At 39.8% G+C, this 23,508-nt stretch overlaps 4 protein-coding genes across 4 annotated transcripts; all 4 read left to right on the top strand.

Annotated features, from left to right (window-relative positions):
• Nucleotides 1–651: 651 nt before the first annotated feature.
• On the top strand, nucleotides 652–1,590 carry LOC310813197 (olfactory receptor 1D2-like; the record flags this gene model as incomplete). Its single annotated transcript, XM_083682060.1, has 1 exon — nucleotides 652–1,590. The coding sequence occupies one exon, from the start codon at nucleotides 652–654 to the stop codon at nucleotides 1,588–1,590; it is 939 nt and encodes a 312-aa protein (XP_083538186.1).
• Nucleotides 1,591–6,322: 4,732 nt separating this feature from the next.
• LOC310813196 (olfactory receptor 10J4-like) lies at nucleotides 6,323–7,258 on the top strand (the record flags this gene model as incomplete). The annotated part of the gene is made up of 1 exon (XM_083682059.1): nucleotides 6,323–7,258. One exon carries the CDS (start codon nucleotides 6,323–6,325, stop codon nucleotides 7,256–7,258), a length of 936 nt encoding a protein of 311 aa, XP_083538185.1.
• An 8,812-nt stretch (nucleotides 7,259–16,070) lies between these two features.
• Nucleotides 16,071–17,009, top strand: LOC310813195 (olfactory receptor 1D2-like; the record flags this gene model as incomplete). The annotated part of the gene is made up of 1 exon (XM_083682058.1): nucleotides 16,071–17,009. One exon carries the CDS (start codon nucleotides 16,071–16,073, stop codon nucleotides 17,007–17,009), a length of 939 nt encoding a protein of 312 aa, XP_083538184.1.
• Nucleotides 17,010–19,999: 2,990 nt separating this feature from the next.
• LOC310813194 (olfactory receptor 10J4-like) lies at nucleotides 20,000–20,881 on the top strand (the record flags this gene model as incomplete). Its single annotated transcript, XM_083682057.1, has 1 exon — nucleotides 20,000–20,881. One exon carries the CDS (start codon nucleotides 20,000–20,002, stop codon nucleotides 20,879–20,881), a length of 882 nt encoding a protein of 293 aa, XP_083538183.1.
• Nucleotides 20,882–23,508: the final 2,627 nt, after the last annotated feature.

Genomic DNA, 23,508 nt, shown 5'->3' with positions numbered 1-23,508 from the left:
AAATAGGCATAGGCAATCAAAACGCTGAAATGTACTAAAAATGTCCATATTCTTTGGCCTAACAGCTGCAATGTTAGACCCTCAACACCCCCAACGACAGCAACCTAGCCTAACCAAATACGAACCCTAACCACAACAACCTAGCCTCCACTCACTGCCGACAGAGCGACCAGTCTCACAGGCCTGCTGGTCAGAACTCCGTACTGCAGGGACACCATGTGCCAATCAAACAGCATGTTCTTTATCAAGGGACCAGTTTATTGGAGAACATTTGAGATGTACTAAATTCAGATCACTGATTGGACCTCCTGAATTCCCAGCTCAACCAGCCCATGTGTTTCTACAGCTAGAGAGCCTATAAAACAGCCGTGTGCACAGAGAATGTTCTCTAGACTCACCTGGATGGAAACACACTGCACCGGGTCATTACTCTTTACCTTACCATTGTACTATGTGACATTTTCTTACTAACAGCTGGTATAACGAGCATATCAGGTAATTACTTACCACTGGCAACAACTCGTACCTTATACAAGATGGAAATATGTATTGGTAAGGGTTAAAGTTCAGTTTACGCTGAACGTTAGAATGAGAAACATATTTTGTCTGTAGTTCTGATGAATTGTTGTTATTTGAAGATATACACACACAATGGACAATGTATCCATCATTACAGTGTTTACACTCTCTGGGTTAAATGAGACAATGGACCACAGAGTCACACTCTTCTCTCTGTCTTTACTGTGTTACTGTGTGATTGTTCTAGTTAATGTTGCTCTCATTGTGACCATAATCTTGGATAAAAATCTCCATGAGCCCATGTACATCCTCCTGTGCAATTTGTGCATCAATGCACTTTATGGGACAGCAGGCTTCTACCCCAAATTTCTGCTGGATCTGCTGTCTCATACTCATGAGATCTCTTATGCAGGATGTCTGTTTCAGGTATTTGTAATATACTCTTCTGCCGCCTGTGACTTCTCTATTTTAGCAGTGATGGCATATGACAGGTATGTGGCAATATGTAAACCACTGGAATATCAGGCTGTTATGACTAACCAGAGGGTCGCTAGGTTAGTCTCATTCTCATGGATCAGTCCAGTTTGCTGTATGACTATGGTTGTATTACTAACTTCTAGACTAAGGTTATGTGGCTCACACATAGAGAAACTTTACTGTGAGAATTGGTCTATTGTGAAGCTTTCTTGCTCTGTGAACACAACAAGCAATATAGTTGGATACTTTGTAACATTATTCTTTTTTGGGCATGTCCTTTTTATTGTGTATTCTTATATGTATCTGATTAGAACATGTTTACGGTCCATTAAGGACAGGGGAAAGTTCATGCAGACATGCGTGCCACATTTACTGTCATTACTCAATGTCACAGTTGCCTTGCTTTTTGATTTAATGTATGCTCGATACGGTTCCAGAGATTTACCACAAAGCCTTCAGAACTTCCTGGCTATAGAATTTCTAATTATTCCTCCAATTCTCAACCCCCTCATTTATGGGCTTAAACTGACTCAAGTTAGAAACAGAATGCTGGGTTTTTATATGAAGAAGGACAGAGAGAGATGTGGGACTTGACCTGGGGATTATGAGCAACCGTACACCGTGGCACATTCTTACTCCAAAACCTAACTGAGAGCAACCAGATGCATGGATAGCTTAAATCCCATAAAGTTGCTCGACAATATTTAAATCAAGTAAAATTAAATATAATCAAGATTTGAAAGTACACGCCCGAACTGTACTGCTGCTAATTTTTGAAAGTATTTTAAATATCACAAGTTTCCATTTGGAGATAAAAGGTAAAATGATGGTTTTGTTTTGTCTGAAGAGCTGTCTAGACATTGACTTTTCAATTGGCCCATATATTTGCCGAGAACAATCAAATTCAATGCATGCCACAATAAAGATGAAAAGCTCACGATGGAAAATAAAGAAACGTGATTCATCGTGTTAAGGAAGATTAAACCAAATGAATCATAGTATTTAATCATCAGGTCGTGATTGAGACCATCGGAGACTAACCTGGATGAATGTTAACTGTGACAGATTTCATCAAATGTTATATATAGTAATATACATTTGTTTTGTCATGTGGGCTGTTCAATATTATACATTATTGTGCACCTGCAAAATCTCTACATAATTATAATTTAGTTATATTTTGATGTTATCCAGGGATGTAGGAAGTATATTTGTGAGGGGGTAGAGCAGGAAATACAATGGCTAAGAAGGGCTGTGCCCCCCCCCCCCCCATTTCTACTAAGACAAACTTTGGCATATCCCCTGGTAAAGAAGCAATTCAGGTGACTTTTGATGGGAGAATAACGTAGTGGTTCGTGTAAGTGAAAAATATGAAATATTTGGTTCTCAGGTAAAGTACACGATAGCTGATTTACCCGAGCGGATCCAATAAACAGCTCTGTTGACGAGAGCGTTGCATATTTTTGTCAGTAGGCCGATATCAATCCCAACTCATCCAAACCGGCACTACAATCTAGAAGGCGCCTTTTATCCAAAGCGACTTACAATAAGTACATTTGTCTAAGTAAGTGAATCAACTGTACATCAGTCATTAAAATCACACATTTCAAAACTATCCTGTCATATGTGTAATGACTGTTGTACGTAGGCAGAGAACTCAAATGCATGACTCGGACACAAAAACTTAAATCCAATAGAACTTCTAGACTAAGGTTATGTGGCTCACACATAGAGAAACTTTACTGTGAGAATTGGTCTATAGTGAAGCTTTCTTGTTCTGTGAACACAACAAACAATATAGTTGGATACTTTGTAATATTATTCTTTTTTGGGCATGTCCTTTTTATTGTGTATTCTTATATGTATCTGATTAGAACATGTTTACAGTCCATTTGTGAGGGGGTACAGCAGGACGATAGTTTCAGGTAGTTTCGGGATGACTTTTACAACTTTAAAAAAAAGGTTTGGTACACAGGTAAGCAGTCAATGGGGAGACAGATAATCCAGGAAGGGGATAGGCAAAGCAGGGTTTATTACACAAGTAGGCGGTTAAAAAAAAATCAGGCAGATAATCCAAAAAGGGGTAGGCAAAAGACAATGTCAGAAACATTATCAGAGATCAAAATAACCAGGAATACTCAACACTAGGAAAGATCGCTGGAACGCTTGACACAAGGTACAAAGACAAACTGGCACAGAGACAGGCGAACACACAGACTAAATACACAGGGAAGGATGAGGAACAGGTGAAGCTAATCAGGGCAGGGTCAACAATCACACAGGCGGGAAACACACAAGGGCAGGTGGTGAAGTGTCTGAAACGAGAGACAAGGTGAGGAACACAAAACAAACAGGAAACAAAAAATGAATAAGATGAAACAAAAACAAACATAAAATAAGAAACAGGACGAGACGTACCCCCCCCCCCCCCCCCCCCCCCCAGAGACGGCACCTGATGTCCCAGGCAGGTCAGGATGGGCTTGGTGAAACTCCCGGATGGGGTCAGGATCCACAATGTCCCTGGTGGTGTGGTGGATGTCTAGGATTTCCCACTCTGTACTTCAGCTCTTCGGAGGTGAGATTCAAGAAATACAGTCCTGAGTAGCCACAATATCTGAGTCCGGTATTTATCATTGCTTGCAAACAAGAGACAAGAGTCCAACAGCAGCCCAGTGTAAATCCGAGGGTCCGTTTAGCACAAGTCTGAAGAGGCGATTCTCATGGTTGTCTTTAATACAGATGGAACATAATGGTAGGCGCCACAAAGGCTATCACCTGCGAGCTTGTACTTACGTGAGAGGTGGCGGGAGACAATGGGGAGACTTTCTTATTGATCAATCGGCGTTCAACATTTCACACTTATCCACCTTCCTGTCGGCAAGATGTGTCTGTACCTTTGTTCTCGCTCTCCCCCACCACTCCCTCTGAAACCACCGCCATCCATATGGTAATCATACAGCGTTTCTCAGAACAATGGGTATAGAACTTTAGAGGTGTGGCAAGAGAAAATGTAATCACAGTATTTACACAAGTTCTATCAGTCATATGAAAGTGTATATCCTTCAAGCAGTTCTATCAATGTATTTTCCATAACAGCGAGGACCCAAGACCTCTCCTCAGGCCCGTACCCCTCCCAGTCCACCAGGTACAGCCGGCCATGTCCCACCGAACAGCCAGGAGCCGCGTAACTGTGTTCACCAGCCCCTCATCGATGAACCGGGGGGGTGGGGGGGGGCCTGGAGGTGGGAACCAGGGGACTCTCCTTCATCGGCTTTACCCTGGCCACATGGAAGGTGGGGTGAACCCTTAGGGATCTGGGATTATCCACATTAATCCACAGGATTGATCACCTTAGACACTGGGAAGGGATCCACAAACCGGGGAGCCAGCTCGTGGGATTCAACCTGCAGAGGAAGGTCTCAGGTGGAAAGCCAGACCCTCTGCCCTGGCTGGTAAGTGGGAGCGGGAGTTCGCTGGTGGTCTGCCCCCCGTTTGTACCAGGCCGAGGTTCTGAGAAGCACCTGCCGGGCCCAGCTCCAAGTGCGGCGACCCCGGCGAATGAGCACCTGGGCAAATGGGACGCCGACTCAAGGCGACACAGAACTATACCTACCCAAACAGAATTTGGACTTTCTCTGACATTAAGAAGGGTAGGCTAACTGTATTTGGGTCACTTGAGGCCAGTAGTTTATGTGCAGTCTTCCTATATTCAACTGTTACATGAATATATGACAAATCCAATACTATCAATAGCCATGACTTGCAAAGGTGTGTTTTATGTGACAATTTCTTGTGTAATTTGTTCATGTATTCTTTCTAATCACCTCCCCACTATTGGCCAATGTGGGTTAAATAAAGTATTTTTAATATAAATTAATGCATTTTTGTCTATCCCAGAGTTTTGAATTGTGTTTGAATCATGAAATACCCCTAGTTTCCTGGGGAAAATAAAAACTTTCATGACACCAGCTTTTCAAAAGAGATAGCTATGACAGCAGTCATGCTCCTGCAATATTTAGTAAGGACAAATATCCAGAGCCGTCATCATCAACAAAACATAAAAAGATATCAGCTATAGAGAAATACCTGATCACTATAGAACGTTAAAATAATGTGTTATTAAATGTCAACAATTTGATTGTTGAAGTAATTTAATATTATCTGATACATTTTCGGTCTGATAGGAAAGTCCAATCATTATATGATTTTTTGCTTAAAACATTCTCCATATAAGGCAAGTTTTTTAGCTAAAAGTACAGTGTGGAAAATCGATACAATATAAGCAGGGTTCCTGTGAAAAAGAGGCCTTGGTCTCAGTGGGACACCCTTGTATAAAGAATGGTTTATTATTATTATTATTATTATTATTATTAATAATAATAATATTAAAAATAAGGCTTTATGCTCAAAACATTCTTCATATAAGGCAGGTTTTTAAGATAAAGCTTTAAAAAGCACATAATGGAAGATCTGCGATTTTCAACAATTGAAAAACAGTAATATGTCATTGCTTTAATTCTCTTATGAGTCCTCGTCACTGTAGTCACAGAGGAGAGGATGAGCAGGATAAAATACATGTACTTCATTACACAGCAGTGTGGCTGCAGATGTGGCAACACAAGCAGGTAATCTGAACATGCCCTCAATGGTCTGAAGGCTACTTGGTGATGTATGTCTGGTGCTAATATATTAGTAATACAGAGTACAGCATTTACATAATAATGTGTCATGTTGATAAAGAGTGCATTTTCAGTATTTGTGTAAACTTTAGATTAAGATATTTTTGGAATATTACCCCATTATGGGGTTTGTAATACAAGGCATGCAAAACAAAAGGGAAAACTTAATGGATTGTTTTTGTTACTTTGTAATTTAGTTTGATTGATTTAGCAATAGAAAACATATCTCAATTCACAAGACCTACCTAAGTGTCAGTTATAGTAAAGTGGAAGTTAGTGGAATCTGAAGTGACATTAAAGGGACAAAAATCCAAATTTGTCAGATGCTTTCAGACCTCAGAGGTAGTCTAATGTCAATGCAAGTCCACAGGACTTGGACAGATATGATTTTAACTGCTGCACATGCTTTCAATTCGCTTGGGGTTCAATAACCAATGATGTGGGATTATGACCCTTCTTGACATTATCTGACAAACTTGTAAGTTTAATGTCCCTTTAAGGGCACACCTAGATGAACTGATCAATCAGCTGCTACAGGAGCAGGCCGATGTTGCAGCCCTGCATGCCTCTCCTTCACACAGTAGAGACGCCACTATTCACCAGTGTTTTCTCTCTAATTTCCCAGCTCAGCACCGTTTCTGGCTCACATGGAAAATGGAACTTCTCCATTCTATTTCTACTTCACCATGTTTGAGGACCAGGGATTTTCCAGATACATTTTCTTTATCTTGTCACTGGTTCTGTATGTTGCCATTATAGTTTCCAATGTTGTCATATTACTTGTCGTATTTCTAGAGAGGTCACTGCATGAGCCTATGTATTTTTTTATTTCATGTCTGTCAATCAATTCTCTCTATGGCTCTGCTGGTTTCTTCCCGAGATTCATGATGGATCTCCTCTCTGACTCTCACTTGATATCCCGTCCTGGTTGTTTCACCCAAATATATATCATATATACCTACGCATCATATGAACTCACCATTTTAACCATTATGGCTTATGACAGATATGTTGCAATATGTAAGCCATTACATTACCACAGCATAATGAATGTAAAGGCAGTTTGTCTCTTGATAGCCTTTGCCTGGATCTATCCAGTTTTCTCGCTTGGATTTGTCCTGTTCTTATCCAGTAGGCTGCCATTGTGTGGTAATCGATTAGCAAGAGTATTCTGCTCTAACTGGTCAGTAGTGAAACTCTCATGTCTTGATACTTCAATAAATAATATTGCAGGAATGTTTGTGAGTGCAACTACCGTCTTTCTACCCTTGGGTTTTGTTTTATATACTTATTTAAGAATTATACTTGTTTGTAAGAAAAGCTCTTCAGAGTTCAGAGGCAAAGCATTACAAACATGTTTACCTCACATTATTACATTTGTTAACTATTCAATAACCGCGTTTTGTGAACTTACTCTAAGTCGTTATGACGCTAATGAACTAAATCCATTGGTAGTTGTGATTTTATCAATTGAGTTCTTAGTTCTTCCACCAATTTTGAATCCTCTTGTTTATGGCCTAAATCTACCAGAAATCCGAAGATTAATTTTGAGACTCTTATTGTCACCCAAAATGGTTTCTTAAATATCTTAAATCTTTTTCTCACTTGCAACTCCTAATCAACGTAGTATGATGTTTTTAAAGAATATTGTTTTGCTAATCTTACGTCAGAGATTCTCTGTATTGAATTCTGTTGCGCCAGCATGAAAGGAATCTGTGATGTATTTCTGATTGGTATGGCATAATGTGAATTAATAAATGCAGTTATTTAAATATGCATTTTACCACGCAAAGTTCTCTTTCACGATCTGCAAACAAGGTTAATGAAAATTAATTCAGGGTTAAAATACCAAAAACATATTTCACATCATTGAAATTACATTCTAATACACCATGGATCAAATGTTCAAATGTATTGCCTGTCAAGTTTACATATTATCAGTGCACTGGAAACACCTTGCATCTCAATCTCAATCTCAAAGTTTTAGATTTAGTTTTTTTCACATTTTGAGATTTATCTGAGACATGTTTGTAATTTGAATACACCCCCTAACTTGTTTGGTCCATCAGAAATATGAGCATTTGTTGGCTACGCAGCTTTTTGAAATATACTGAATTGGTGCAAATCACGCGTCTGTAAAAACACAATTTTGTTTAAGAAACACTTTATACTGTTAGTTATAGAGTTCAGTCAGTTAACCTAAATAATGTTTTTTATGGAAGGGAACCACATTGTCACTGTCTATTGTGGGAGCACAATCATCCTTCATGGATCAGGACAAGTTCAAATCAAACTTTATTTACAGTGCCCTGCATAAGTAATGGGACAGTAATGCCTTTTTCTCTTCTTTTGGCTCCACACTTCAACCGTTTGGCTTGACAGGTGTTTCTGGTAAGTCAGGTGTGTTCTGTCATATAATTTGTTCAGGCATAAGAGAGCTATTTCAATTTCCTAGTATTGGTTCTAGGCTTTGCATTTGCCTTTGGAGTTTGCTATTTGTGTCTGTCAAGATGAGGACCAAAGTCAATGAAATGTATACAATAATGAATATATAAAAAATATGAAGAGAAAATCAGAAACATAGCCAAAACCTTAGGCATGCCAAAATCAACAGTTTGGAACATCGAAAAAAAAGCACTGGTGAGCTCAGCAATCGCAAACAAGCCGGTAGGCCAAAGAAGACTTACATAGTGGATGACATAATTAAGAAAACCCCCGAAACAACTGTCCTGCCGATCAGGAACACTCTCCAGGGGGTAGGCACGTACATATCTCACTATGTCTCACTACGTGGGGCACAAATCACCCTGCAACCAAAAGCAAGTAAAACCCTCATTCAACATTAGTCACATCCGTAGACCTATACACATGGGAATGAAAGTTATGCTAAAGATAAGGGATTTAACAACTACGTCTAGTTTACACACACTTTTACACTACATAATGTCACACTTTTACACTACATAATGTCACACTTTTACACTACATAATGTCACACTTTTACACTACATAATGTCTCACTCGGTAGGTGTGTCTGCGAGAGAGAGAGGGAAGGGGTATGCCAGAATAGACACAATGTATTTTGATATCAACACAATGCACCATGGGAACACGGCATAAACTATAGCCCTGCCCCCCGACGCTACACTATTATTATTATTTATTATTATAAGTAAGTTAATGTAATTAAAATTAGAATTGTATCTATTAAAACGTTACGAATGAAACAAACGTGTGGTTTGTTTCTCCATTTTTGGCAAAATGATCAGTATAGCCTTTATATTTCACCCCTCTATTTTTTTAATTCGTGTTTATTGCCGTGAAATGGCTCCAAACGGCGCTCCGCTTTCTTTCTGCCATTGAGACGAACTGCACCCTGCAGAACTGCTTCTCTCGTCTGCGTGCGGGCCTTAGGACTGCCTTTCTATGGGGAGCGCAGCGAGAAGAAGGGAAAAGTAGTTCCTATCCCAAACAGCAATTAAAACATTAAAACAAATGAATACTATGAAGTTAATAAAATCACTACTTAAAGACAGTACCTGTTATCGTTTTTGTAATATGAGGATCGATTCTCAAAACTGAAGCATTAAGATCGAAGTATCGATATTTTGGTATCGATCCGACCATCCCTACTAGAATATTCCAGTCGGTGCGTTTACAAGCAGAACAGATCAAGATCAGTAGATTTGACATGTCGTCGTCGCAGAAGTCGGGACATCAGAAACGATAAGCGAGGCAACAAGGGAGGGATAACATTTGTTTTTCCAAAGAAAGGTATATATTTATTCACGGACCTTCCGTTAGTGCCCATTAAGTTACACGTAGCTACCTAGCCAACATTACTCTGGTTTACGCTGCCTGGATGATCTAGCCAACTAACAAGTTAAGTTAACTTACAGTGCAGTGTCAGTGTCATTTCACTTAAATATTTGGTAGGTTACCTTTATCGCCACCGACAATGAGATGACTGCAATTTTGGTCTGAATAATTAATAGAGCTCAGTGAAGTAGCTTACCCAAATTGCCAGATGAAAATCATTTTACAAGTGAGCACTACAGCTTTATATTATCAATGATAACACGTTTAATTGTGACTCCACCAATATTGTTTGTTAAGTTAGGCTGATAAGTAGGAGGTTAATGTTACTAATTGATTTATTAATTACCATTAATTGATTACAAAAAAAACAACTCAAAACATGTATTGCACCAGAATCTTTACAGGGCAAGACAAACCTTCAGTATCAGACAGGTGTCTTTCACACAAGCTCTGGTTGTGTCCACATACTCATACCTAAGACAGATTGGTTTAAGTTATCTCTTGTTTTATCAGTATTTGGGTCAATCATGGGTCAGTCACAAAGTGACCCGAGGGTCTCCTCTAAGGAGAAACTCACACCTAAGGCGACCAGCAAGACCAGGAAAAAGAAGGCTACCTCTTCAGCACTGGCGATTTTTCAGCTGCTGTCTTTGTTAACATGCTGTGGAGGAAAATGGCAGAAAAAGTCTGCCCATTCCAAGGAAGGCAGCAGGAAATATGACGGCTCTGCCAACGATCCTACCAACTGTAAAAACAGTAAGAGCTCTGAGGGATCTATTGGTTTTTAATATCACATAGAATTCAAAAGCTTCACTAAAAAGCTTATTTTTTGGAATATCTTTCACAGGTACTGACCCAAGGCCTCTCTCCAGAGGCAATGAGAAGAGGAAAGGTAAAAAAAAATGTTAAGAATAAAAGGACTAAGGAAAATGGGTAAAGGACTGTGAGGAAAGGAAAAGACCGAACTAAGGAAAAAACTCAAAATCCTGAACCCTGTACACCACCACCAAAAGAATACTTGGATGAAGACACAGGACAAGGAACTGTAAGACAATCATAATCTCTACTATAACATGTCAAACATCTCTCCAAGTTTACTGTATATTACTGTGTTCTCATGGGCATTGTTACTATCCCTGACAGCCAAAAACAAGGAGCCCTAGAATGGTCAGGACTCCAGTGATGGAGATTCTCCTAACGCCAGATTCTCTGCTGAGTAAACCATCTGCCCAGGTGAGTCCCTAACCATGACCCCTGACCCTGAACCCTGCCCCTCTGGCCGCAACCTTACTCTCTCCTTCTCTCTCTCTCCTGACAGGCCTCCCTCTCCCAGACCTCCCTGGTGCGGAGCATGGGTGAGCCCCAGGTAGAATGGCAGCTTCCTGGCATCCCTGATATGTCCACTCATTATGATGACAATGCTGCAGTCTCTAAGAAAGACACACAGGCATCGACCTCAAAGACCGAGGCTGACTACAGGCACAAACTGACCACCACTGCCACTGACATATCTGTGGAGAAAGCCGTCTCTGAGACCACGCTGTCTGCTCTGACTGTTGAACATGAGGATAGTGATGAAGAGCTTGCAAGGCTGCTGGAGCTTATTGCCTCCGATGACGACTTAGTCTTCATCTTCGCTCACCCCCCCTGAGAATATGACCAAATAAACTTGACCTTTTTTCTGTGCAAATCCTTCTGAGTTGTGTTGATATTTGAAGCAGTGTGCAACTGTAGATTATTAATATTAATAGTCTTTCTATAAACTACTTATACACGTATACACATCAGTTAAGATCTTCACCCATAACTGCTATCAACTAGTGCTACTGTGCATGATATTTCTGTTGTAATCATGGGAGATAAATGTTCAAAGAAACAAAGAAAGCAACAACTACTGGGAGGACTGGAGCTGAAGACGTTAGGATGTCCAGGTCTGGTCTGTCTGGGTTGAAGATGGAGGAGGCAAACAAAACAATCCATTAAACATCATTAGGTTTTTTATAATAATCCATTACAAGTATTAAATGAAAATGTTCTCACAATAAGCACCATAACACTGTCATGTCCAAAAATAACAACTCTTCGATATCGATTAACTTGTAGTTCGTTTCACTGTTATTTTTTTACGTAATAAATATCCAAATTGCTGGTAATTAATGTGTTTATGATTAAGCCTCGTCTTTTGATTAGCCTTCTGCGCAAAACACAGGCAAATGCTAACTGCTTATACGCTATTGTTTTTATGAAGAAAACACAGTTTGTAATGATAACAGGAACTGACAGGTAAATGTACACTATTTCGCATTATTTGGGAAATTTTGAATGTTTTAAAAAGTCCAGAAACGGCTATATTGCTTGGCAGTGGACGTAGAAATCTCAACTCGTCCCCATTGGGATAGTATTGTGGCCAGAACGTTTGACCTGCCTACAAAGTTTAAGCACGTCAAAAAGAAAACTAGCTAAATAAAATGTGTGAAATCAGGATTACAATAGTACTCATATTAATCGCCTGCATTGTCTTTTCATTTAACTCTAGCTGGTGTTAAAATAGGCCGTCACTCTCAATGCAAAACCCGCCGCCATTTTAAACCTAGTGCCGCCTAAACTGGCGAGCTCACTATTACCTCATCAGTTAACTTAATGTCACACTTTTGAGTTGTAGCTAACTAACTCACTACTTCTATGAAGTTAGCTAGATAGGCATCGGCGAGAAATGCATATTGTACTTTACAATATTACAACAAAGCTTAAAATATTTCGAAAAACATTTCCCACCAAATGCAAGCGCAATCTACAAAATCATTGTCAAGAGAGCTAGCTAGCAAGCTAGCTAGCGAGATGTACTGGTCTCTGTCCTGCTCGAAACCCACAGCAGGCAGGCAGATATTTAGCACATACCACTCCTAAAAGTACCAACAATATGCATTTTTGCAAGTACAGTGCTTTCTGCCTTCAGTAGAAGTATACCTGTAGATGGATCTTAAAATTCTTCTGACCTGAGAATCATCAAACCTCCAGACCAGTACAGCAGGTGGCAGTAGAAGTGGTAGTAGTAGTTGTTGCGTAAACACCCACCGTACCCCCAGTACCACAGTACCCAAGGAGGCGGGCAGCGCACTATTCGGGGAGGCAAACAAAGGAAGCGTGGCAGACTAAGATCCTCTCATTCACCCACATTTTTCAGTCTACAGTCAAGACATAGCCACCACTGGTAGACCGTGGACAGCGGAAGACCATACAACGCAGATGGACACAGGCATTGAAATCAGTAGCACCAACAGGACTTCATGAATATTTTTAAACGACGACAAAAGTTATTTTAAACACCTATATATACCAGCGCCAACAGGGAAAACCTGTTTTAGTCTTAGCACTTCTTATACATCCATAACAAACATAACATGTTTTTTAAGAACCCTGAAAGAGGAGCTAGAAAGAAATCCCTGCTGAGAATGTATTTATCTTTTTGTGTGCGGGGAAGACATAAATAAATAATGATAAAATAAAATAATGAATGCGATTTTCTTTTCTTTGATATTTGAGAAAATACTACAATATGCATATGAAATATTTATTTTCAGTTTTTGGTTGACTTTACACATGCATGATTTAATTTATGATTTTTTGGGTCTTTTTGATCTAGTGAACCTTTATAATCACAAGTGAGGGAACACAAACGTCCACAACACCACAGATACCACAGCCGTTGAAACAGACGTCATCTAGCCTCACACAACAACCTTTGACTTGCCAACACACGTGACCGTCTCCAACACCCAATGTTTACCAGCTGCGCCACTGAAAAGCTACCTATTAAATGGCACGGGTGGGGGTATTTGAACTTGAAGAGTGAGTTTACCATCTCAACTCAGTTACACAAACAAGGTCAAAAGTAACCCTTGCCCTTACTCTCACTCTAACTCTCACACCAGTCCTAGAGGAGGAGAGAATGGCTACTCTACCTCCGGGAGGCTTCAAGCTTAATTGGTCAAAGGAGATTTGGCAACCATGGGGTACTTTTGTTTTTGCTTGTGTCTGTTTGGTCTCACATGGTGGTAGAAGCCTAATTACTCTCCAGGGGATGAAGAGAAACTGCTGACTAATGACTGAATGACCAGATAAACATGTTGATTGTGTTGATTGTGTTGGCCATCTGTCCCACAGAGGGATGGGCTATCACATAACTCTACAAATGTTTGCCTTAATCAAATGCAAATCATCCACAACAGCTGTTATTATAGAATAACATTTTCAACACCTGTGTTCATTAGGAATGTTTTCGGTTACACTCATTGAAAACACAATATCAAATTGTACCAGTTTAGATTGATGAGAATATCAACCATCCCCTTTTCTGAAAAGTCAGTTTCAGCGTCATATTGGATATTCAATTGAGTCCTGGCCAAGGGCCCCATATTTTAAAAATGTTATCACTCAATACAATGCTGGAATGTTAAGGGGTGGTAGCTTGAAATCGGCTTAGGCCGATTTGTCTACATCCCTGAATGAAATAAATACTACTAAAAAGAAACCTTCAATACATTTTTTGAGTGGCAGACATTATTTTGGAGTTCTATTACATTTTGGTCAACGCACCTGTTCTGAGCGCAGCGGTCACACAAGCTTGAAATCTCAAAACATTTCATTCCACTGAATATCTGTCTGTCACTATTAAAACCATTTAAATCTATTATTAAAACCTGTTTTAATAATATTAAAACCTATTATTAAAGAAGGGCAGACCCTAACCCTAAAGTTAACCACTATTTTTGGTAAACAGCTGAGGGATGAGGCTGGAGAAGTAGGACCTCTCAATTTAACAGACTATTAGCTATGGATGTAAAGACTGACAATCCATGAGATCAAAATGATACTTTTAACCATGTTTTGAAGCTACAAAACAATTGTTTCTAAACACTTAAGCTACTTGTAAACAAAGTGTTTGTTTACAAGAGTAAAACAAGTGTATATTTTGGATTCTGATGGCCTAAGACAGTTGCTAAGCTCTAACTAAGCCCAAGTTTTATAGAATACATTTTTGAGGAGGTGCTTCAAACGGATGTGGGGATTTTCAAAAAAATAAAATTCAAACTGATAATTGAATGCACACTGCTCAGCTGAAATGATGGCATCAAAAACATTTTAAACTAACTCCATGTTTTAACTTGAGGGCTATTGAGTATACTGCGCACAATCCCATGCTTTCCAAATTCTTTACCCAGAATGGTGTAAAATACATTAATTAGCAACTGTGGATCATGCCTTTAAACAAGACTCAGAGAGAAAGGCTAAACAGTTCAACTTAAAATCTTACAAACTTATGAACATAATGTCAGCCTTTCCATGTGACCATGCAGTAACAGAGCATATAAAACAACCAACGTTCATGTGGAATAAACACTAACAATAGGCAACCATCAAGCACAGGGTAGCTACTTCTTAAATCACTACTGTGGGATTGTTTCACTGGTGTTATGTGTTGTCTGATTTTACCATCTACATGTAGCATATAGCCTTACTAGTTATTTTGCAAATGAGAATGCCTGTTTCATATCAAAAGGGTGAAATATGTCCCAAAATGTTTGAATGAATAATTGTTCGATTTTTTTTAGATATTACCTCAATGGACAATGTATCCATCATTACAGTTAATTTATAAACATTACAAGTAATATCAAAAGGATCAGTAAAGGACCTTTCAACATCAGAGAAGTTTGACAGAAAATCCACAGAAGCCTTATAATTTTGCAGCATTGATTTACAGATTTTTGAAGTGGTTTTATTAATTTATTTTTTACAGAAGTTATAATTAGGCATAGTCTATCAAAGTGCTGACAGTAACTAAAAATGTCCATATTCTTTGGCCTAACAGCTGCAAGATTAGGCCCTCAACACCACCAATGACAGCAACCTAGCCTAACCAAATACGAACCCTAACCACAACAACAGCAACCTAGCCTAACCAAATACGAACCCTAACCACAACCACAACAACCTAGCCTAACCAAATACGAACCCTAACCACAACAACAGCAACCTAGCCTAACCAAATACGAACCCTAACCACAACCACAACAACCTAGCCTCCACTCACTGCCGACAGAGCGACCAGTCTCACAGGCCTGCTGGTCAGAACTCTGTACTGCAGGGACACCATGTGCCAATCAAACAGCATGTTCTTTATCAAGGGACCAGTTTATTGGAGAACTTTTGAGATGTACTAAATTCAGATCACTGATTGGACCTCCTGAATTCCCAGCTCAACCAGCCCATGTGTTTCTACAGCTAGAGAGCCAATAAAACAGCCGTGTGCACAGAGAATGTTCTCTAGACTCACCTGGATGGAAACACACTGCACCGGGTCATTACTATTTACCTTACCATTGTACTATGTGACATTTTCTTACTAACAGGTGGTATAACGAACATATCGGGGAATTACTTACCACTGGCAACAACTCCTACCTTATACAAGATGGAAATATGTATTGGTAAGGGTTAAAGTTCAGTTGTTAGAATGAGAAGTATCTTTTGTCTGTAAAATTATTTTTTGTTATTTGAAGATATACACACACAATGAACAATGTATCCATCATTACAGAGTTTACACTCTCTGGGTTAAATGAGACAATGGACCACAGAGTCACACTCTTCTCTCTGTCTTTACTGTGTTACTGTGTGATTGTTCTAGTTAATGTTGCTCTCATTGTGACCATCATCTTGGATAGAAATCTCCATGAGCCCATGTATATCCTCCTGTGCAATTTGTGCATCAATGCACTTTATGGGACAGCAGGCTTCTACCCCAAATTTCTGCTGGATCTGCTGTCTCATACTCATGTGATTTCTTATGCAGGATGTCTGTTTCAGGTATTTGTAATATACTCTTCTGCCTCCTGTGACTTCTCTATTTTAGCAGTGATGGCATATGACAGGTATGTGGCAATATGTAAACCCTTGGAATATCAGGCTGTTATGACTAACCAGAGGGTTGCTCAGTTAGTCTCATTCTCATGGATCAGTCCACTTTTCTGTCTGACTGTGACTTTATTACTAACTTCTAGACTAAGGTTATGTGGCTCACACATAGAGAAACTTTACTGTGAGAATTGGTCTATAGTTAAGCTTTCTTGCTCTGCGAACAAAACAAACAATATCGTTGGATACTGTGGAATATTATTCTATTTTGGGCATGTCGTTTTCATTGTGTATTCTTATATGTATCTGATCAGATCATGTTTACGGTCCATTAAGGACAGGGGAAAGTTCATGCAGACATGCGTGCCACATTTACTGTCATTACTCAATGTCACAGTTGCCTTGTTTTTTGATTTAATGTATGCTCGATACGGTTCCAGAGATTTACCACAAAGCCTTCAGAACTTCCTGGCAATAGAATTTCTAATTGTTCCTCCAATTTTCAACCCCCTCATTTATGGGCTCAAACTGACTCAAGTTAGAAACAGAATACTGGGTTTTTATGTGAAGAAGGACAGAGAGAGATGTGGGACTTGACCTGGGGTTTATGAGCAACCGTACACCGTGGCACATTCTTACTCCAAAACCTAACTGAGAGCAACCAGATGCATGGATAGCTTAAATCCAATAAAGTTGCTGTACAATATTAAAATCAAATCAATATATATAATATAATCGAGATTTGAAAGGAGACGACACGACCAAACTGTACTGCTGCTAAATTTTTTAAACATATGAAATAGAACACACGTTTCCATTTGGAGATAAAAGGTCAAGTGATTGATGATGGTTTTGTTTTGTCTGAAGAGCTGTCGAGACATTGACTTTTCAATTGGCCCACATATTTGCTAAATTCAATGCAAGCCACAATAAAAGGTAAAGATAAAAAGATACAAGGTATGACAAATAAGGAAATGTGGTTCAAGGAAGATTAAACCAAAAATCACGCTACAGACTATGGGAGACTAACCTGGATGAATGTTAACTGTGACAGCTTTAATACAAGTCAAATTTCATCAAACGTTATATCTAGTAATATACATTGTTTTTGTAATGAGGACTGTTTCATATTAAACATTACACATTATTGTGCATCTGCAAAATGTCTACATCAAATATTTCCTAATGTCTAGGATTTATCTGTAGTAGATATTATAATTGAGGTAATAATTTTTACATAATTTGATGCTATCCAGTGATGTAGGGAGTATATTTGTGTGGGGGTACGGCAGGAAATAAGAAGGCTGATGAAGGGCTATGCCCCCACCCCCATTTCTAGACAAAGAAACTTTGGCATATCCTCTTTTAAACACGCAATTCTGGTGACTTTTGATGGGAGAATAACGTTGTGGTTAGTGCAAGTGAAAAGCATGAAATGTTTGGTTTTCAGGTAAATTACACTACAGCTGATTTACCCTAGCGGACCCGTCCGGACCCGATAAACAGCTCTGGTCATGAGAGCGTTGCATATTTTTGTCAGTAGGCCGATATATCAATCCCAACTCATCCAAACCTGCGCTACAATCTAGAAGGCGCCTTTTATCCAAAGTGACTTCTCATAAGTACATTTGTCTAAGTAAGTGAATCAACTGTACATCAGGCATGAAGATCACACATTTCTAAACTATCCCGTCATAATATGTTGCTTTCTTATCATGTTCATCATGCCACATTCAATCACTCACTCCAACTTGATGGATGAGTGCATAAATTGTCTTTTATAAGAACGTGCCCTCTGGCAAACTGTGGACCGAGTTCATGATATTATGAGAAAGTCTGTTCCTCAAAATGTAGGCTACATTCAGTCTGTATGTCCTATAGTTCACGACCAATGTTTTAATCACTCCAGTTTAATCAGGTGGGGCTAGAACCTGACCTGGTTCTCGCCCCACCTTTTGTTAATGGGTCTGTTTGGGTTCAGGTCAGAGTTAAGAATCAATTATTTATTTTATTAAAGAAAATACATTGGCGGGGGTGTGGCAGTCCTCCCCTTCCTACCTGCCTGTGCAGATGGATGTTGGTGGCGCCAGCCTTGATTTAAATGTGTATACCTATTTACAGTTGAATGAGCCTGGTGGACATCTTGAACCTGGGTCAAAAATGTACAGCATGTCAGGTTACAATATTAATACTGTTATTATTACTACTGCCACTTACACTACACCCTTATGCACTACTATTGTCACTGTTTTATTATTACTATATTATATTCCATTGTTGATTTGTTGATTGTTGTTGACTGCATTTCACTATATCAATTACAGCTGTATGCGATGGACATGACAAATAAATGTTTTATTATGCTTCTATTCCACATTAACAAAGGGTTGTTAATGAAGTTGTTTTTTTTGTTGTAGAGCTGTCATCATCAACAAAATAATAAAAATATATCAGATATCGAGAAATACCTAATCACAATAGAAAGTTCAAATAATGTGTTTTTTAACTGTCAACTGTGCTTTGAACATTCTCCATATAAGGCAAGTTTTTAGCCAAAAACACAGTGTTAAAAATCTGCTACAATGGAGGAAAAAGAGGCCTTGGTCTCAGTGGGACACCCCTGTATAAAGAAGGGTTCAATAATAATCATAAAAATCATAATAACAATAATAATAATAATAATAATAACAATAACAATAATAATAATAATAATGTTCAAAATAAGATTTTATGCTCAAAACATTATCCATATAAGGCAGGTTTTAAGATAAAGCATCATAAAGCACATAATGGAAGATCTGCGATCTTCAACAATTGAAAAACAATAAATTGTCATTGCTTCAATTCTCCTATGAGTCCTTGTCACTGAAGTCACAGAGGAGAGGATGAGCAGTATAAAATACATGTACTTCATTACACAGCAGTGTGGCTGCAGATGTGACAACAACACAAGCAGGTAATCTGAACATGCCCTCAATGGTCTGAAGGCCACTTGGTGATGTATGTCTGGTGCTAATATATTAGTAATACAGAGTACAGCATTTACATAATAGGTTTGAAATTATGTGCCATGTTGATAAAGAGTGCATTTTCAGTATTTGTGTAAGCTTTAGATAATGATATGTTTGCAATATTACCCAATTATGGGGTTTGTAATATAAAATACAGTAAAGTGGAAGTCAGTGGAATCTGAAGTAACATTAAAGGGACATTACACTCAAAAATCCAAATTTGTCAGATGCTTTCAGACCTCAGAGGTAGTCTAATGTCAATGCAAGTCCACAGGACTTGGACATGTATGATTTTAACTGCTGCACATGCTTCAATTCGCTTGGGGTTCAATCACCAATGATGTGGGATTATGACACTTCTTGACATTATCAGTTTAATGTCCCTTTAAGGGCACACCTAGATGAACTGATCAATCAGCTGCTACAGGAGCAGGCCGATGTTGCAGCCCTGCATGCCTCTCCTTCACTCAGTAGAGACGCCACTATTCACCAGTGTTTTCTCTTTAATTTCCCAGCTCAGCACCACTCCTGGCTCAGATGGAAAATGGAACTTCTCCATTCTATTTCTACTTCACTATGTTTGAGGACCAGGGATTCTCCAGTTACATTTTCTTCATCTTGTCACTGGTTCTGTATGTTGCCATTATAGCTTCCAATGTTGTCATATTACTTGTCGTATTTCTAGAGAGGTCACTGCATGAGCCTATGTATTTTTTCATTTCATGTCTGTCAATCAATTCCCTCTATGGCTCTGCTGGTTTCTTCCCGAGATTCATGATGGATCTCCTCTCTGACTCTCACTTGATATCCCGTCCTGGTTGTTTCACCCAAATATATATTATATATACCTACGCATCATATGAACTCACCATTTTAAGCATTATGGCCTATGACAGATATGTTGCAATATGTAAGCCATTACATTACCACAGCATAATGAATTTAAAGGCAGTTTGTCTCTTCATATCCTTTGCCTGGATATATCCCATTTTCTCTATTGGATTGTGTCTATACTTGTCCATCATGCTGCCATTGTGTAATAATCAAATAGAAAGAGTATTTTGCACCAACTGGTCTGTGGTGAAGCTGTCATGTGTCAACACTGAATTAAATAATATTGCAGGAATGTTTGTTGCTGTAACTACCGTCCTTTTACCCTTGGGTTTTGTATTATATACTTACTTAAGAATTCTACTTGTTTGTAAGAAAAGCTCTTCAGAATTCAGAGGCAAAGCATTACAAACATGTTTACCTCATATTGTTACATTTGCAAATTATTCAATAGCTTTGTTTTGTGAAACTTCTCTAAATCGTTATGAAGCTAATGAACTGAATCCATTTATAGCTGTGATTTTATCTTTAGAGTTTATAGTTATTCCACCAATTTTGAACCCTCTTGTTTATGGCCTAAACCTGCCATTCATCCGCAGACTAATTCTGAGATTGTTGACATGTTAATGTTAACATTGTAAATGTTTTATGTAGTCTGACTATATTTAAGTCTCAACACGATTGTCTTCATACAGTAGACAATCATGTTTTATGACACCCTCTGGCCTCAGGCCTTATGCTCTCTATTACCTGATTTGAAGTATAACTGTGGTACAAGCATGCACTGGGTCCATCTTTATATGGAATATCATGGTTTATTAAACAAACACGTGATGAACACCATTTTTGGAGCAAATTTTCCTCAGTTTAAAGCTACCGTATGCAGGAGTCCTCTTTTGACTGCAAAGGGAATTGCAATTACATTTCAGAATAGTGTCTCCTTCTCTCCCTCCCCTTGCTCGATGCACACTGCTTCTAACTGAAACAATGAATCTGTCAATCATCTTCATGTTTTTATCTAGTGAATGTCTTTGTTACATGAAGACAATTCCATGGTTACAGAATTACGCTGGGACAAGATGTTTTACTTTAAAACATATGCCAAACAAAAACTCTTGATAGCAAAGTTTAACAAACTTTACAACTCTATGCACAAGGACTACTTCTAACAATTCCAACTGAAAATAAAACAAATAAAAACATTTACTTTGAGAACTGTGCAGCTTCAAAGTTTGGTAACAGAATGACCCTGCAATCTCCCTAGGTTTTCTGTTGTAACCATGTTTCCCCAAAACTGTTAAATATGTCCTCCAAATTAAAATTAAAATATGTCAGCAGAAAGAGTGGGGTGTTATCTATCATATGATACCTTGAGTTTTGAAAATATATCTATTTTGGTTTTGTCATTATCATCAACAAAACGTGAAAAGATATCAGCTATAGAAAAATACCTAATCGCTATAGAAAGTTATTGACTGTCAACTGTTTGATTGTTGAATGAGTTTAATATTGTAACGAACGGCGGGGTAGAGTAGCTTGCCTTAAGCGGGTATCGAACTCGCAACCTTCCGCTTACAAACCGGCCGCGCTAGCCACAACACCAAGAGAGTTAACTCACTTGGCGGAGCTGCTAACGGGCCTTACACAGGGTCCTTATAATATTATCTGATACATTTTTGGTCCGATAGGAAAGTACAATGATTGTATGATTTCATGCTTATAGCAATCTCCACCAAACACAGGTTTTAAGCTAAACGCACAGTGTGGACAATCTGCTACAATGTAAACAGAGCTCCTGTGAAAAAGACATTGGTCTTAGTGGGAAATCCCGATATAAAGAAAGGTTTATTATTATTATTATTATTATTATTATTATTATTATTATTATAATAATGGCGGCGGATTACACCGTGGAGTTCCGCACCCTCGCGGCGGAGAGCAGCTGGGGGGATGAGGTGCTCCACAGCGCATTCAAGCGACGTCTCCACTAAATCACGGTCAAGAATAAGTACCCTCTGACCCTCATCAGTGACCTCTGACCCTCATCAGCTCCACATTCGTTCTATTGGACCACGGAGGAGGAGGCCGCCTTCTCGACCCTGAAGAGTCTGTTCACAACAGCCCCGGTGCTCATCCACCCGGATCCCTCCCGGCAGTTCATTGTCGAGGTGGATGCGTCCGACACGAGCCATCGGCGGATGACCAGAAACTCCACCCCTGTGCGTTCTTCTTCTCGCAGCGTCTTGACACCTGCTGAGCGGAATTACGATGTGGGGATCCGGGAGCTGCTGGCGGTGTACACGGCCTTAGTGGAATGGAGACACTGGCTCGAGGGGGCCCAGCAGCCGTTTGTGGTTTGGTCCGACCACAGGGACCTCACGTACATCCGGTCGGCTAAGAGACTTAACTCCCGCCAGGCACGCTGGGCCCTCTTCTTCACCCGCTTTGAGTTCACTCTCACCTACAGGCCAGGCTCCAACAACACCAAGGCCAATGCACTCTCCCGACTGGCTCCGGAGGAGATGGCCCCGTCGACTCCAGGCACCATCCTTCCTTCCATCCGGGTGGTCGGCGTCGTCACCTGGGCCATTGACTCCGTGGTCAGGGCTGCCCAACTTACCCACCCCAGTCCAGGAGGCGGACCCCCCAGACGTGTCTTCGTTCCTCCATCAGCCCGGTGCCGAGTCCTGGAGTGGGGGCACGCCAGCAGGTTCGTCTGCCACCCGGGAGTGGGCCGGACTCTCACTTTCATCCGCCGGCGATTCTGGTGGCTCGCCATGGAGGTGCTCTTCATCCCTGGGAAAGCCTGCCCTGTACAAGACTTCTCCATCACAGAGAACTCCACTGTGACCTCCTCCCAGACAGCCAAGCCATCTGTCTAATCCTTGACAGCCACTCATCATGTGCGGCGAACATCACAGCGACAGCGCACTCCGTTAGATTGTTCCTCTACAACATCCGAAGGATATGTCCATTCCTCACAAGAGAAGCAGCACAACACTTGTTCCAGGCACTTGTGATCTCCCGCCTTGACGACTGCAATGCACTCTTGGCCGGGCTCCCCGCCTCCGCCTTCAGACCACTGCAGCTCATCCAGAATGCTGCTGCCCGTCTGGTGTTCAATCTCCCCAAATTCTCCCATGTCACCCCCCTCCTCCACACCCTTTACAAATAATTTATAAAAATTACAAGCAATATCAAAAGGATCAGTAAAGGACCTTTCACCATCAGAGAACTTGACAGAAATTCCGCAG

The sequence above is a fragment of the Argentina silus genome (genome assembly GCF_951799395.1).
Source record: "Argentina silus genome assembly, chromosome: 12".
Lineage (NCBI taxonomy): Eukaryota > Metazoa > Chordata > Actinopteri > Argentiniformes > Argentinidae > Argentina > Argentina silus.
Note: the sequence above shows the minus strand (reverse complement) of the source record. Positions and strands in the feature narration are given on the sequence as shown.